Raw genomic sequence first — 15,067 nt, forward strand, 5'->3', positions numbered from 1 at the left:
GGGCAGCCCCCTTCCCCCCCTCCGCGCGCCCCTGCCCAGCCACCTCAGGCGCCAGTACGGGGATGTAGTACAGCTGCAGGCTGAGTCTGGGGGTGAGGCAGAACTTCTGAGTCTCTCGTTTCCTGGCAAAGGGGGGGTGCAGAGCGTGGGGGGCGGGTAGGTGTTGCGGCCTCGCGCGGTTCCTCATCCTGGCTTTGATTATCGATCACCTCTGGCCGCGACACGGCGGGTAATCAACCCCTCCGAGCCTGTCTGCTCATCTACAGAACGGACGCAGCAGCGCCTGTCCTGGGGGGGCGGTGGCGAGGGTTGCGGGGCTCACGGGACAGGAGTGCGCGGAGCCGGCGGGCACGGGGGTCCGCGGCGGGGGTGCACTGCGTCTACCCCAGCCGGTGATGCGTGGGGCTCACCTGTGCCCCGGCCGGCACCCCCCAAGCTGCCCACCCTCTGCCCCGCGCCCCCGCCCCCACCCCCGCCGCCACCCCCGGGCCCTACCTGAGGCTGTGGTAGGCCTGCGCCAGGCGCCCCAGCATCCTGTCGTCCCCCAGCACCAGCACCCTGGCCGTGTGAAGCCGGGAGACGCCGGGCACCAGCTCCCCGACCCCGCCGGGCACCCCCGTCCTGCGGTGCAGCCCCTGCGGCCCGGCCCAGCACGCAGGCATCGCCACGTCCGGGGGCCACACCCGCTTCCTGATGCCCCCCTTGCGCTGCAGCCCGGCGCGCTCCGTCTCAGGGCTGCCCGGTCCCGGGGGCTCGTCGGCCCCCGAAGGGAGGTCCCGCTCGATGCCACTGTCGGTGGACAGCATGGACGCCCGGGCCAGATCCCGGTCTGGCCACAGGCCCTGCAGGTCCAAGGCCTCCAGGTCGGCGCTCAGGCGCACTTGGGATCTCGGGCGCAGGAAGAGGACCAGTTCCTTCCCTGGGACGCAGAGAACGAGGAGACCGTCAGGGCATAGAGGTTACGTGAAGCTGGCTGGGCCTGTGTGTTCCGCGTCACCCAAACCCCGTTCAGCCGACTAGAAGCCCCACAAGATGCCCCACCAAGGAACAAAGATTCTGGGGACTACAAAGATGGAGAACCCTGAATATTCCTGCCACCTCTTGTTGGGCTCCCCTAGTGAGCATATCAAAGGCTCTGAGAAGTCCTGTGGCAGAAAAGTCAGCTTCACTCAGTACCTCTTGCTTCTCCAACCCTGGAGTCCTCATTAGCTTCCTCCCTTCCTCCCACTGTCTGTGGCTTCCCCTGGGACACAGAGAGCAGACCCTACATGTGCCAGGAAAGACTTCCAGACTTTTCTAATCTACTTTTGTTTGATGCCCTATGAGAAAACTGAGTCAGTCTAGGATGGCCCAGGACCTGAAAGGAAGTTTCAGGACGTGGACCCAGTTCACTAGCCCAGCACTTGGCACCATAATCTGCACCCATGTCTCCCCGCCCCCACATCTGCCTTGAGAAGAGTTGGGGACAGCCGGATGGGACAGTGGTGTGGATGGAAGTGCCAGGCAGGCAGGTCTCCCTGGAAGACCCCCTCCAGTTGCTGGAACTGTAACTTTTTTGGTGACGGCCTCCTTCTCGGGGACATTGATTGTCTGTTGGCATCAACATGAGCATGTGGCACATCCTGGACACAGCCTGCATTAGTTGGTCGCTAATGCACTGAGCTATTCTGACAGAGAGACAACGGATCCTTCCAGATGTGCAAAACAGCTCAGGGAGTCAGGGGCATTCAGATGAACGCACACACACACGCACAGACATACAGACACACACACACCTCTATTCTCAGCCAGCTCCCCACGGGCAGGGGTGAGGCATGGCACTTACAGAGCTGCTCCTCATCGGTCCACAGGTGGAAGGTGATGTGGGGGCTGGGCAGAGGGATGCTTGGCTGTGGGTCCTGCAGGGGGTCACCTGAAGGAAGCAGAGAGCTGTGGGATTCTCCTCTGGCCTCACTGCTCCAGCTCCTGTAGGGCCCAGAGGGGGTGCCGAGACCCTCTCTCCCCTATGGTCCAGCCCCAGCTTCCTCTCCGCCCCATCAGCTCATCAGAGCCAACAGCACACCTGTCCCCTCTGAGCCCGACGCTGTTCAGCTTCCCCGTTTTCTGCAAACTTCCTAGCTCTGCCGTGAGGACCCTTCATGTCCTGAAACTGGCTCAGGGTCTTTCGGGACATTTCCTCTAGGGCTCACCCCTTCCTGCTAACCCCGAGCCCGAAGCGCAGCCAGGGCGCCTTTCCTGCCACTGTGTTTCTACAGCGCAGCCTGGCACTCATTCCCCCCTCTGCCTCCTAGGAGCTGGGTGAGGTTGGGCCCGACTTTTCAGCATCTTTCTAACTCAGGCTTCTTGTCTGTAAAACAGGAGATAATTTCTATCTCAGAAGTTCACTTTGATGATTGAGGTCATATTTAAATATACATCAGGGGCACCTAGGGGGCTCAGCGGTTGAGCATCTGCCCTTGGCTCAGGGCGTGACCCCAGGGTCCTGGGATCAGGTCCTGCGTTGGGTTCCCCGTAGGGAGCCTGCTTCTCCCTCTGCCTGTGTCTCTCTCTCTGTGTCTCTCATGAATAAATAACTAAAATCTTTATATATATATATATATATATATATATATATATATATATATATATATATGAATTATATATAATTCCTATATATAATCCTTGATATATCTCTATCTCTATATCTATCAAGTGCCCAGAACAGCAGCTGGGGTGGAGGACGTCAGCAGCGTTAGCAGGTGTTAGCTGTCCTAGTGACCAAACCACCCACCTTCTGAGCCCAGGACCTTCCAAGTTCCCGGGGTTGAGGCGCTCGAGCCCCCGCCCCCGCCGCCTCAGCGGCCGGTGCAGCGCTGCTCTCTGGCGCCCCCTGCAGGCCCCCGCCCGCTTACCGCAGTAGCGTCCCCTGGCGGCGGCCGCTGGCCCCAGCAGCGAGCAGTAGATCTCCTCCAGCCTCTCCTGGTGTCCCTCGCGGCTCGGGCTGGGGTCGCTGGCCATTTGCTCCACCGCTGCCACCACAGCGTGGAAATAGCGCTCCAGGGCACCGCGAGGGCTGGCCTGCCGGGGAGCGGCGCCAGAGCCTGGGTCCCGGGCCCAGCACCTACCCACCCAGCCCAGCCCCGACATTCCCCCATGCTGCCTGCACCCGCGGGTCCCCTCTGTCCCTCACACCATGGCCACCTGCAATGTCAGAACCCCCAGAGGGGGCAGGGATCGCCATCCTTGGACACCCCCCCTCCGGCCCCCGGATGCAAACTCCAGGAAGGCAGGGCTTCGTCTGCTTTCAGCTGCACCCAGAACACCTCTGGGCACATACTTGATGCTCAAGAAAGAGTTGCTGAGGATTTCCTAAACTTCTATCATTCCTATGCTACCTTGACATACCACCTATAGAGTATTCACTTGCCGTTTTCCTTTCAATCTGCACTTTTTTTTTTTTTTTTGGTTCTAAACTATTTCAGAGGGACAATTTATGTTGCTACTTTATATAAAAAGGCTAGTGCTACACAGACAGAAAAAGGCATGCTACACAGACAGTTACAAAGGTGACTATAACGATTACAAAATACTATTCTTAAGTTTTAGCCAGGTACTGTGGTCTACCAAGGCTTTAGAACTTGAAGTCTTCTCTCTCTCTCTTAAGATTTATTTATTCGCTTTAGAGAGAGCGGGTGCATGCGTGCCAGGGTGTGGGGCAGTGTAAGTCTCAAGCAGACTTGCATTATGGGGCTCAATTTCACGACCCTGAGATCACAACCTGAGCCTCAACCCAGGGTTAAGCCTGTATGGCTTAACCAAGCCATACAGGTCCGCCTGCTTCCTTCTTTTAAGGAAGTCAGTGTTAAAAAAGTTGGTGGGGGGCACCTGGGTGGTTAAGCATCTGCCTTCGGCTCACGTCATGATCCGGGGGTCCTGGGACTGAGTCCCCCATCGGGCACCCTGCATGGAGTCTGCTTCTCCCTCTGCCTGTGTCTCTGTCTGTATCTCTCATGAATAAATAAAATATTTTTTTTAAAGGAAGTTGGAGGTAAAGCACCAAGCTGAGCCTTTCTCCTTAATGGAAATTAATAGAAAGAGGTTTTGTAAGTCTGTGCATTCCATGCCCTGGCCTGGCTGCCTCCTGTGGTAGAGTGCTGACACTCTAAGAACCAGTGCCCTGGATTATGTTCCCTGGCCGTCTTCCCTCACCCCCACCCACCACCACCACCAAATCCCATCTCATAGTTTAGAAGATGCAGGTCTCCAGGACGGCTGGGGGTGCTCAGTCGGTTGAGCCTCTGGCTCTCGATTTGGGCTTGGGATGTGGTCTGGGGGGTTGTGGGATTGGGCCATGGTAGGCTCCATATTCAGCATAGAGTCCTCCTATTTCTCCTTATGCTCCTCCACTCTCTCTCTCTCAAAACTTAAAAAAAAAAAAAGACAACGATGAGGGGCTCTAACAAGAACATGGGCAGGCACAGCAGGGCCTGTTCTCACCTCTGTTCTATGCTAGGGGTCTGCCAAGCAGGTTCCTAACTTCCTGAGTGAGAGAGAGATCATTCTGAGTAGTTAGGGCTCCAATAAATATTTGCAGAATGAACAAATAATGCAATTAGAGGGATACAGAGTCAGAGTTGGAAGGGGCCATAGGATCCATGTCATCTTGTTGCTTAATTTATAAATATATCAATTAAATATTTACTGAGCACCTGTTGTGAGCCAGGCATTGTTCTAGATGCTGGGATTCAGATAAAAATGCCTGTCCTCAGGGAGTTTGTATTAGTGTATTACCTCTTTCTCTCTCTGTGATAATAAAGATAACTTCATAGTGTGATAAATAACAGCTAAAGGGGAAAATGTGCAGAGAAGAAGGATGTGAAATTGGAGAGAGGGGCTGAAATTTTAGATAGCGTGATCAGAGAAGTCTCCCCAACAGGTGACTCTTGAGTAAAGTCCTAACGGAAGTGAAAGAACGAGCTATGTTATCTGAGAGGACATCCCAAGCATAGGGAACCGCAAGTGCAAAGGCCCTGGGGTGTAAGCACATCTGGTGTGTTTGAGGAGACCTGTGTAGCTGGAGCAGAGCACAGGAATGGGAGAGTATAGATGATGAAAACAGATGGAATCAAAGGGGAAATGAGGTGGTGGGACAGATCTTGAGGGTCTTATAGGTCATTGTAATGACTTTGGCTTTGACCCTGGGTGAGGTGGTGTGATAAATGCCATGGTGACCACGCCTGTCTTCGGGCCTGAGGCACTCCTGAGCCCCGCTGCTGGGAGTGTTGGCAGCTGCCAGAGGTTCCCTGAGTCCCCTCTCCAAAATTGGACTCAGGGCAGCCTGGGTGGCTCAGCGGTTTAGCGCCACCTTCAGCCCAGGGACTGATCCTGGAGACCCGGCATCGAGTCCCACGTCAGGCTCCCTGCATGGAGCTTGCTTCTCCCTCTGCCTGTGTCTCTGCCTCTCTCTCTCTCTCCCTGTGTCTCCCATGAATGAATTAAAAAAAAAAATCTCAAAATTGGTCTCAGCCAAAGAAAGCCACCTCCACGGTCCTGCCCCATCCCTGTGGACACCCCACTTCCCATAAATAGAAGATATGGAAGTATAAAGTCCTGGCCTAAAAATCTTTATTTTTAAAGATTTTTTTTGGGGGGGGGGGGCACCTGGGTGGTTCAGCAGTTGAGCATCTGCCTTTGGCTCAGGGCATGATCCCGGGGTCCTGGGATCGAGTCCCGCATCAGGCTCCCCACAGGGAGCCTGCTTCTCCCTCTGCCTGTGTCTCTGCCTCTCTCTGCATCTCTCATGAATAAACAAAATAAAATCTTAAAAAAAAAAAAAAGGTCCAGCCTGTCACCCTCACTTGAGATGACCCTGAAAGACTGGCTCAACTCCAGCGTTTCCTGCAGAACCAGCTGCGGGCGAACTCTGTCTGGCGCTCAGGAGACTGAAGAACATGGGAAAAGGTGACCCTGAGAGCTGGGGCTGGTCTGCAGTCCCACTGCCCACCCAGTGAAATCCAGGCTCTCAGAGCTGTGTCTCCAGAACCCCTGCCTCGCCTCATCCCCACATCCCTCCAGAGATCCCTGGCTTCCTGAGCCCTTACAACAATGCCTCCCCTGGTTCTTGAACTCCTGCTCCCCTATACCCCCCACCCGGGCTAACCCTGCCTGGAGACACCGCATCTCTAGCACCCAGAACACAGCGCAGAGGGGTCAGGGAGCTGGGCTGTCCCAAGCCAATCTCCCAGCCTGGAGACCTCACTAGCTAGCTGGTCCTGCTCCCCACCTGGGCCTCAGAGCAGGCCTCAGCAGACGGGACGTTAGCTGGGGGACAGATAGGCCACCAGCCTGTGACTGGCCGCGCTGCCTCACCCAGGCTCCGCAGGTCCCCAGGCCTGCAGATATGGCTGGAAACAGCATCAGTAAAGCTGCCTCTAGGGGCAGAACTCCAGATAAGGGTGCTGGAGCTCTAGGGCGGCGGGTGGGAGGAGGTGGACAGGTGCTGGAGAGACCCAGGCAGCCCTAGCACCAGCTGCGGAGGAGCAGTGCCTGGGCGCCGAGGACATCCTAACGCCAAGCATCCACAGGTCTCTAACTGAATATCCCCCGACGCATTCCCTATAGTCTCTCCTTGTTCCTCTCCATCGCCTTCCCCCAATTTGCTACACACAAAACTAGACACTTAGAGCAGCAGACTCTGGATAAAGGGTTGGGGGGGGGGGTGCTGGGAGGGCAAAACATTTTGACTATGCCTAAAAACCCATAGCTTTTTTTTTTTTTTTTTTAAAACCCATAGCTTTTACTTTCAGGATTTTTTTCTGTATTGCAAAATCGCGTACGTAACAGACCTGTGGATTCCAACCCTGAACACCACTCCGCTCCTGACCTGGCACCTCTCGGTCCTCCCCACTCCTGACACCCTCAAACCCAGCTCAGCCTCATTTCTAAGCCAAGCCCTGCACCCTAGATGTTTCAAACTTGGGGCTGGCATGACGCTTGGGATCAGCTGCTGCCCACATCAAGAAAAAAAAGTAAAACACCCCCACATCAAAACCAGCCTTCTTACATGTTTGACTCAGTTGTATCAAAAGGACACCTTCACCATGGCCTGTTTGGTGAGCCAAAAACAATCGCCAGTCACCCAGCTGTTGGGTCAGCTGGTTGGGAAAGCTCATCCCCTCCCCATGGCCCCCACTGAGACCCATGGCCAATCGAGGGGAGCAAGGGCTGAAACCTTCCCATTGGGGCCAGAGGTGTGTGGGCAGAAACCAACATGGCGCTTGGGTATGACTGGGGGCGCATTTCTCCATGGCATGGTCCCATGCTGCGGGCAACCACAAAGGAAGGGGATCCTGAAGGTGGGAAGGGCTCTCGGAGAGCAGAGGAATGACGGAAAACAGTCCTCGTGGCTTAAGGAGGGACCCAGCGTATACAAAGCACCGTCAAAGGAAGGATCCAAGGTGCTGGGCTCAGAGTATGGATGGAAGGTTCCAGATGGAGAGCGACAAGAGGAACAGGGCCACATCAGATGCATGGGCAAAGCAAGGTCTGAAACAGGGCTGCATGGAGGACTGACACCCCCCTTCCTGGGACAGGACAAGTGGGGGGTGGCTGACCCTTCCCCCCAGGGCACCCCCACTTCTGTAGCAGTGGCACCTGAGCTCAGAGCCTTAGCCACCATCCCACCTAGTGTCTCCAGAGGACTGGAGCCTTCCCCTCGGGAAAGATCGCCTCCCCCACGGGGCGGGGGTGGGGGGTGGGGAGACACAGGCCCCAGGCGGCATGCCCCCCCACCAGAAGCCCAGCACCTGGTACAACAACCCTTGGCTGGAGCATCTTCAATCTACTGGAGCCTCGGCCGTGTACAGGGGTGCAAGGCGGAGCCGGAGGGAAAAAATTAGGAGTGGGTGGGTGAGTGTTGGAAATGAACGAAATGCCCACCGCAGGAACAGGGGCAGGAGTTAAATAAATGACAGCACACCCATCCGTGCGAAGATGGTGGTTTTTTTTTTTTCCAGATTTTCCGCTGTGAGTGTGCACTCATTTTCGATCATGGGGAAAGGTGGTATGCGAACAGGGGGAGGGAAGGAACACTGGCGTGGGGGTGCAGGGCCCCCTGAGGACAGGGTGGTGATTACCTTCAGCTTCCTCTGCAGGGCACTGGCATGGCATGCGTCCCCCAGGGCTGCCTGCAGGGCGTGGGAGACCACGTGGCGCATGCAGGCCTCTGGGGTCTGCTGCACCTGCGCCGCCTCGATCTCCAGCAGCAGAGCGCTGCACACAGAGGGAGAGACCAGCTCAGGATCCACGAAGAGGAACACTCTGTGGGCAGAGGTGAGCGGGGAGGGTGGAAGCTGGTGAGGATGACCAGCAGGAGAAGAGCCCCCCGGATGGGGTACCCTCAGCACCTGGCAGCCCCTAAGTGTTTTGTTCCTTAGAAAACAGGAGCCTTGAATCCAAAAGTCTATGGAAGGGACACAATAGGGAGCGGTGGGGACTGTGGCAAATAGGAGCGGTCAGGGGCAGTGTGTCCCTGTTGGGTGGGGAGGGTGACAGGGGGTGCCGGTCTCACATCCAGGGAAGTCCCAACCCCAATCTTGCTCCCTGCGCCTCAGCATCTGGTCCAGGGATGAGTTCATCCTCCAGGAGGGACCCTAAATCCCTCCAGCCCAAACGAGCTCTGGACCCTAAGTGAGCCCCGTCTCCTCTCATCGCCCCATCACCAAAAAAACCAGCCTCCTGCACCTGCTCCCCTGGGTCCTTCTGCCTCCCCGCACCGCCCCCTCCACGAACACTGCCTCGAGCTTGTGCCTTCAGGTGCTAGGTCAGCACAGGCGCCTGCAGGGCCAGAGGCAGGACGGCTCAACTCCCTCAGCCCTTCCTTCCAACGCAAAAGGTGGGCAATTCCTCAAGCTTATGCGAAGGGGCCGGGAACATACAGAGGAAAGCCCCAGATTTCACGGGGTGCTTGTGGTGCCCGCGGCTGCCTGGCTGCACACGGCACGGAGGTGGAGGACAGAACTGCAGGTGGCTCAGTTCCTGTGTCACCTTCTGCGTGTGAGCAGGATGGCTCTGGGGTCCTCCCAAGAAGAAAGACCCAGGCTGGAGAAGGCCGGCCCTGCCCGCCCTCGAAGATACGCTCTACTGCTAGACAAATGTCTCTGATGGAAGCTCTGCTGGGGCTTCTCTCCATCCAGCCTGGTCCCGCTCAGGGAGTGGTCACGGAGTCCCTACACCCGGAGGGGACAGAAGGCGACAGCCTCTGGGGCCACTCACCTCTCCTGGTAGGGGTATAGCTCACTCGTCAGGTTCTGTTCGGCAATGACCAGCCTCTGGTACAGTGTCCCTGCAAAGCAGACCCCATCAGCCGGCCAGCCCCCAGTCTCTGAACCCCGTTCGTCACCTTCACAGAAAGTGCTAGAACCTTCTAGCTCCAGGAAGCTTGAAGAAAAAGCAAGACCATGACGGAAGTGGCGCTGCAGCTCTTATCTGGGACAGCTCTTAACTTGGATAGCTTTTATCTGGAACAGCTTTTACCTGAGGTAGTCTTTACCTGGGACAGATCTTACCTGATAGCTTTTACCTGGGGCAGCTCTCACCTGAGATAGCTTTTACCTGGGGCAGCTCTTACCTGGGACAGCTCTTACCTGAGATAGCTTTTACCTGGGACGGCTCTTACCTGGGATGCCTCTCATCTGAGATAGATTTACCTGGGGCAGCTTTTACCTGGGACAGCTCTTACCTGGAACAGCTCTTACCTGAGATAGCTCTCACCTAAGATAATTTTTACCTGGGGCGGCTCTTACCTAGGACAGCTTTTACCTGAGATAGGTTTTCACTAGAGACAGATCTTACGGGACAGCTCTTACCTGGGGCAGCTCTTACCTGGAACATCTTTTTGCTGGGGCAGCTCTTACCTGGGACAGCTGTCTCTGTTTTCAGCCTTATGGCGCAGTCCAAGGCAACCGTGCAGTAGGGGGCGGGCAGGGTTAGCAGCCTCGTGCAAAAGGTGTAGGTTCTCCGGTACAGCTCCTCCGTGATGCCAGTGGCCTGGGTGGGAGGGAGGAGTCGGGTGCTCAGAGCCCTGGGTCACCAAAGGGCTCTGGGTGGAGCTGGAGAGTGGGACGGAGGCAAGGAGGGTGGGCCTGACAGCCAGACCCTCCCAGGCGAGCACCCCAGCCTCTGCTCCCAGCGCCTGTGAGATGCCTCCTCTTGGACATCCCCACTCAAGTTCAACCACCCCCATCCCCAGCCTTCTGCTGGTCGGGGGAGCACATTCCTGCAGTGGCCCAGGCTCAAAACTGGGGTATCCCATAGGCATGATGCTTGGGTGCAGCGCCCGGGGAGGGGGGCTCCCCCTCCTCCTCCTGCCCCTGGATCCCAGCAGCTCCTGGGCTCCTCTTCCTGCCCCTTCGTCTCCCTTGCTGCCCACTCCCACCTATGCCACTGTTGACAGCTCCTGGTTACTGTCCCCAAGACACGGTCTCTGAGGCCTGGCACTTCCCTGTGCAGGGGTCAGTGCCACCCCCAGCGCGCAGAGGAGCAATCCCCAGGACCTCATTCCGGCCTCCCCCCGGGGCTCTGGTGCATTCTGCATGCTGCCTTTCCCACCTCCCTACTTCCTCCTGGGGAACAGCCCTCCGTGGGCTAAGGAGAGGGCGTCACAGCTGGTGCAGAGAAGCCAGTTTGGGGCAGGCGATCCCAAGAGTTCTAGGCTCGCCCAGGCAGAGACTGGGTGTCCCCTGAGGGAGGCGATGGTATCTGGGGGTACCGCGAGCCTCAAGACGCTCGGCCCAGCTCACCTTAGTGAGCACGTACATTAGAGTGTGCAGCAAGGGGATGATGACGTGCCGGAGGTCTTCACTTTCTGCCTGGAAAACAGGACACAGAGGGGCATTTACTGGGCTTGGGGACCCAGGGGGCGGGGGCATCCACTCGGGGCAGGAACTGGTGCCAAGCCCCAACGTGGAGGCTCCCAGAGTGCCGTGTTTCCCAAACGGTTGCACGCAGAGCATCGGGTGGCGTGGGGGGCACAAGAACAACGAAGAAAACATTTTCAATAGGTATGCACTCGTGTTTATCCGCGTTTTCAGTTTCTGCAAGTGGGGATTTCCATCTACGGTCACGGTCTCCAGTTTCTCTTTGCAATATGCTAGGTCAAGCGAAACCACAGGGGTCAGTGGAAAGGAAAGAAATGTCCTTATAGGAGTGCGGGACGGACACTTAGCTCCTGGAAATCATGCAGGCAACCAGCGAATGACCAGTGTCTGGGGGGCACAGCACTGAGGAGACTGAGGCCCCAGCTGGCTTGGCCTCACCTCCCCCCTAAGCCCTTCTGCCTCCCCAGAGCCCGAGAACCCACCTTCTCCAGTTCTCTGAGTAGGATGCGGACCAGCGCCGGACTCTTGGCAGGATCTCGCTCGACCTTCTTGTGCAGGGACCATCTCCACATGCCTGGCCGGGACGAAGGGGAGCCCAGCACATGCGGGCAGGACAGGGGGCTCTTAGAGGGGACCCCCCCCTGCTGAGCAGGACCCTGAGCCCGGGAGCCCCAGACTGTGACTCTGAGCAGCCACAGATCTGACCCCACCCTGCCACCGGGCGCCTGGCTCTGGGAAAACAGGGGTGGGCTCCTCGCAGGTGGAGAAATTCTGCTCTGCTCCCCGTTGAGGACAGCAGAGTCTCAGGGTGGAAGGGTGGGGATGTGGGGCACCCGTGGGGACAGGGGTGTGCGCGCCTGTGGCTTATGGGCTGGTAGTGTTCACATTTCAGCACATCAGGCCACGTTTCTGGAAGTCATGCGGGCCCAGAGGGTCAAGAGGAATTCTGTTCACCAGGGGAATCGGGGAGGTGGGTGAGAAAGAGGAGGCGGGGGCCGGGGCTGCTGGCTGGCTCTTACCTTGGTTGCTCTGCAGGGCGGGAGCCTGGGCGCTGAGCTCCCGGAGCACGGCCTGCACGCTCCGCTGGAGGTCCAGCTCTACATCTGGGCAGCAGGGGTGGGGCAAGCATTGAAGCCAGCCAGGAGCTTTGAAGCTCAGCGCCCCTGGCCCCACACTCGCCCCCACCTCTGCTCTCCCTCTTTAGCCCCGTTCTGTAAGCCCCAAAGTGACCCAAGAGATGCCCCCAAGTGACCAGCTTAGAGTGGGGCCACCAGCACACGGCGTGCAGCAGAGCCTTTCAAGTGGCAGCTCTGCATCCCCTGCAAAAACCAGCGTCCCCCAAAGCACCATGGGGGTGCTCCTGGCGGGACACAGGGCGGTTTTAGGGGGCACTCAGATGGTCTTGAGACCTGAATCATCATACACTCATTTTAATGTGTGTTCAAAAAAAATATATGTATCACGTGTTCCTAAATGTCAAGTCAATTTCATGTCAGATAACTACTGGGACAAGAGGGGATAGGCTGGCCCCCTCCTCAAACTTAACTCCGGCTCCTCTGGGTCAACTTCCCTACCAGGGCCCCCACCTCAGCCCGGGATTTGCCGTCCGCCTGCCCAGCCCCGTTTTAGCAGAACACTGTTAGCAGGAATCCACAAGCTCCGTGTTTCCTCCTACTGATTCTCCACCCACTCGGCCCCCAGGCGGCTCATGGGCTCATGACTCCCCAGATGTCTCTGTGTCATTCGGGGTTGAGCCCAAGCTCTGCCCCCTGTGGTGATTGTCTTGGATAAAGTCGTCTTCGACATTTGAATGAGTGTCATGGGATCATGCTTTCCTCAACGGTGGGATCTTGACCTGGCAAAGTGTGAGGGCTGTACAAGGGTCGGTGGCGAGGGGGCTCCTGGGCCATCTCCCACTACAGGGAGGTTAGCTGGCTGAGGGGCGGGGGTGGAGGGTGGTTGGGGGGGGCAGCTCTGGGCTGTGCACCTGCCTGGCGCTGGGTCATGCTGCCGGCCACCGTGGCACCTCCTCCTCAAGCTGCCTGACTTCTGCTGGGGGGGTCCCCAACCTCCCTGCTGAGCCCCACTTGGCCTCATTATCGGCGGAACTCATTTCCACCAGCACTTCTCCTCCTTCTTCTTCCCTCGGAGCTGGATGGCCGTCAGCATCCTCTCCGAATCCTGCCCCTCGGCCGTGTCCCCACCTCAATTCCTGCGTGGCCACCCTGTCATGATGTCTGCTCCTTGGAAGCTCCAGACTCACACAGGAAGTATGAGAGACACTTCCCATGCCCTAAATTCCTCTTTACAGCTAGCTCTAACCAAGTGTTCGCCTTTATGGGCAAGGGTGCTTTCTTTGGTTGTCAGACAATAAAAACCACATGTCTCAGGGGTTCCTCTTTTGCTTGGCTGTCAGGAAACTTGCAGTCAAAGTGAGGCCCAGCCTCGAAAATCAGCTCCTCTCCGGACCCAGGGACGTCTCCTCTTTGCTCCTCTTTGGTGTTCTTGCTCTATCTTCTACTTAGCGTGTGTGGTAATTGCCTCGTATTCCTTTGGAAGTAGGCAGGATTGAAGTTGTATGTTTTTGTTTTGTTTTGTTTTGTTTTGTTTTTTAGAAAAGCAGCAGGTGGCCGTTTGGGAGTCAGAATGTGTTTTGCCAAGGTGCTGGTGCTCAGGGACCACGCCCCCAGGGGGGGCTCTGGTGTGAGCTCTGCTAAGTCGGCCAGGGCCCCCTGGCTTCTCTGAGCCCCCCACCTTTCTCCTGCCTCTCCCTGGGTACCCCCCCCCCCGACACCGCATTGAGGCCTGTTCCTGAGTCTCCCTGAGGCTGAGAGTGGGAAGCTGTTTCGGTCGGAGTCGGTGCAACCCCCCCACTGGTGCAAGGACATCACTCAGCCTGGCACGAAGGCTGGTCACAAGCCGTCTTTCCGTCTACTATCTCTGCCTTGTGTGAAGATTGAACGAGTTAATGTGGGCCAAGTTATTAAAACATTGTGTTATGTCTATTTTCTTCCTCCCTCCTTCCCCGCCTCACCACGGACATCAGCACAGACTTAAAACAGTGACAACCGCGATCTCCTCCCTGTCCCACCTCCCACTAGAAGGGCAGCCAAGCCTTTGAGGTCTTCTGAGCCCTGGGTTCCCCTGCCTTGCACAGGGAATTTAGCTTTTATGTTTCAGAGAAAAATAGAGAAGTTGCCAGTAGCCCCAGGAGACAACTCCAAATAAAGTCTGTTTTCGAAAGTCTGGGCAGCCGGAACCAACGCTCAGGCTTTGGTCCACATCTGGCTTGCAGACGTGTTTTGTTTGGGCTCATAGAGGGTCTTGGAAAGAAAAAAAAAAAAAAGGAAGGAATCAGCTGCTTACATTTACAAATCAGGAGATTTTACATAAAAGTTTGGGTTTTTGGCATCTTTTGAAAGTGTTGACACCAGGCGTGCATTCTCGTCACATGTGGAGATGGACAGGGCTGGGATGCCGCTGCACCCTTGAGACGGCGGTGCAGCTACTCTGGCTCTTTATAGTGTCCACTGTCCTTGTTTCACTCATTGACACCCTGTATCTGGTCCCTGGAGGCGGAGACCCCTGGCCATGGGACCGAGACAGCCAAGCTGATTGTCTCAAAGGGATGGGGACAGAGGACATGGGAACCCAAGGGTGGGAGGCTGGGTCCCCCAGGACTGGGGACCTAGGGAAGGAGAAAGACCAGGTCTGGCTGGGATCCAGCTTACCAGGGGCAGCAGGTGAGTGCTACACTCTGCGCTTCGGGGCTTCTGCTGCGGTCTCCTGGGTCACCTTTGCCAGCACTCGCTCAAGAACATCTCCAAAGAACCCCCTCTCTCCCTATAGACCGTGCATGCCTGGCTAACCTGTCCGGGGTGGGGTGCAATTGGGGCAGGGGCTACAGCTCCAGCGGACTGTAGACCACGATGGCTTCTTCCCATCGTGAGGACTTTGTAACCCTTGGGCTTAGAAGATGGCAAAGAGGGGAACAGCACCCCGAGTGAATGACATTGGAATTTGCACTAGTCTTGAAAACTGAGCGCTGAAAGCTGGGTTTCATGCGATTAAGCAAAAGAAAAAGAGATATTTCTTGTGCCTCAGGTGTCTAAGGGTTGTTCATATACGACATGCATGTCTAACATTATTCCTAGAACAGCCAATAAATAAATGACATTCATAATGATTACCCCCCCTCCATCCAGGAGGTG

At 56.7% G+C, this 15,067-nt stretch overlaps 1 protein-coding gene across 8 annotated transcripts in view; it reads right to left on the minus strand.

Moving 5' to 3' along the window:
* Positions 1-15,067, minus strand: part of PIK3R6 (phosphoinositide-3-kinase regulatory subunit 6) — a 59,862-nt gene that overhangs the window by 21,051 nt on the left and 23,744 nt on the right. For 7 of the 8 annotated variants that reach the window (XR_005990434.1, XM_041772590.1, XM_041772588.1 and 4 more), the window contains 10 exons: positions 11,876-11,959; positions 11,339-11,430; positions 10,779-10,847; positions 9,894-10,026; positions 9,253-9,322; positions 8,115-8,298; positions 2,892-3,057; positions 1,826-1,912; positions 496-919; positions 44-122 (listed from right to left, as the gene is read on the minus strand). Coding sequence is in view for 7 of the 8 variants with exons in the window: in XM_041772590.1 (XP_041628524.1) it covers positions 44-122; positions 496-919; positions 1,826-1,912; positions 2,892-3,057; positions 8,115-8,298; positions 9,253-9,322; positions 9,894-10,026; positions 10,779-10,847; positions 11,339-11,430; positions 11,876-11,959 (1,388 nt within the window). In the remaining variant the exon portion in view is untranslated. The remainder of the gene's footprint in view (positions 1-43; positions 123-495; positions 920-1,825; positions 1,913-2,891; positions 3,058-8,114; positions 8,299-9,252; positions 9,323-9,893; positions 10,027-10,778; positions 10,848-11,338; positions 11,431-11,875; positions 11,960-15,067) is intronic. The other variant, XM_041772589.1, reaches the window with a different exon arrangement.

This window comes from Vulpes lagopus, chromosome 10 (assembly GCF_018345385.1).
Source record: "Vulpes lagopus strain Blue_001 chromosome 10, ASM1834538v1, whole genome shotgun sequence".
Classification (NCBI taxonomy): Eukaryota; Metazoa; Chordata; class Mammalia; order Carnivora; family Canidae; genus Vulpes; species Vulpes lagopus.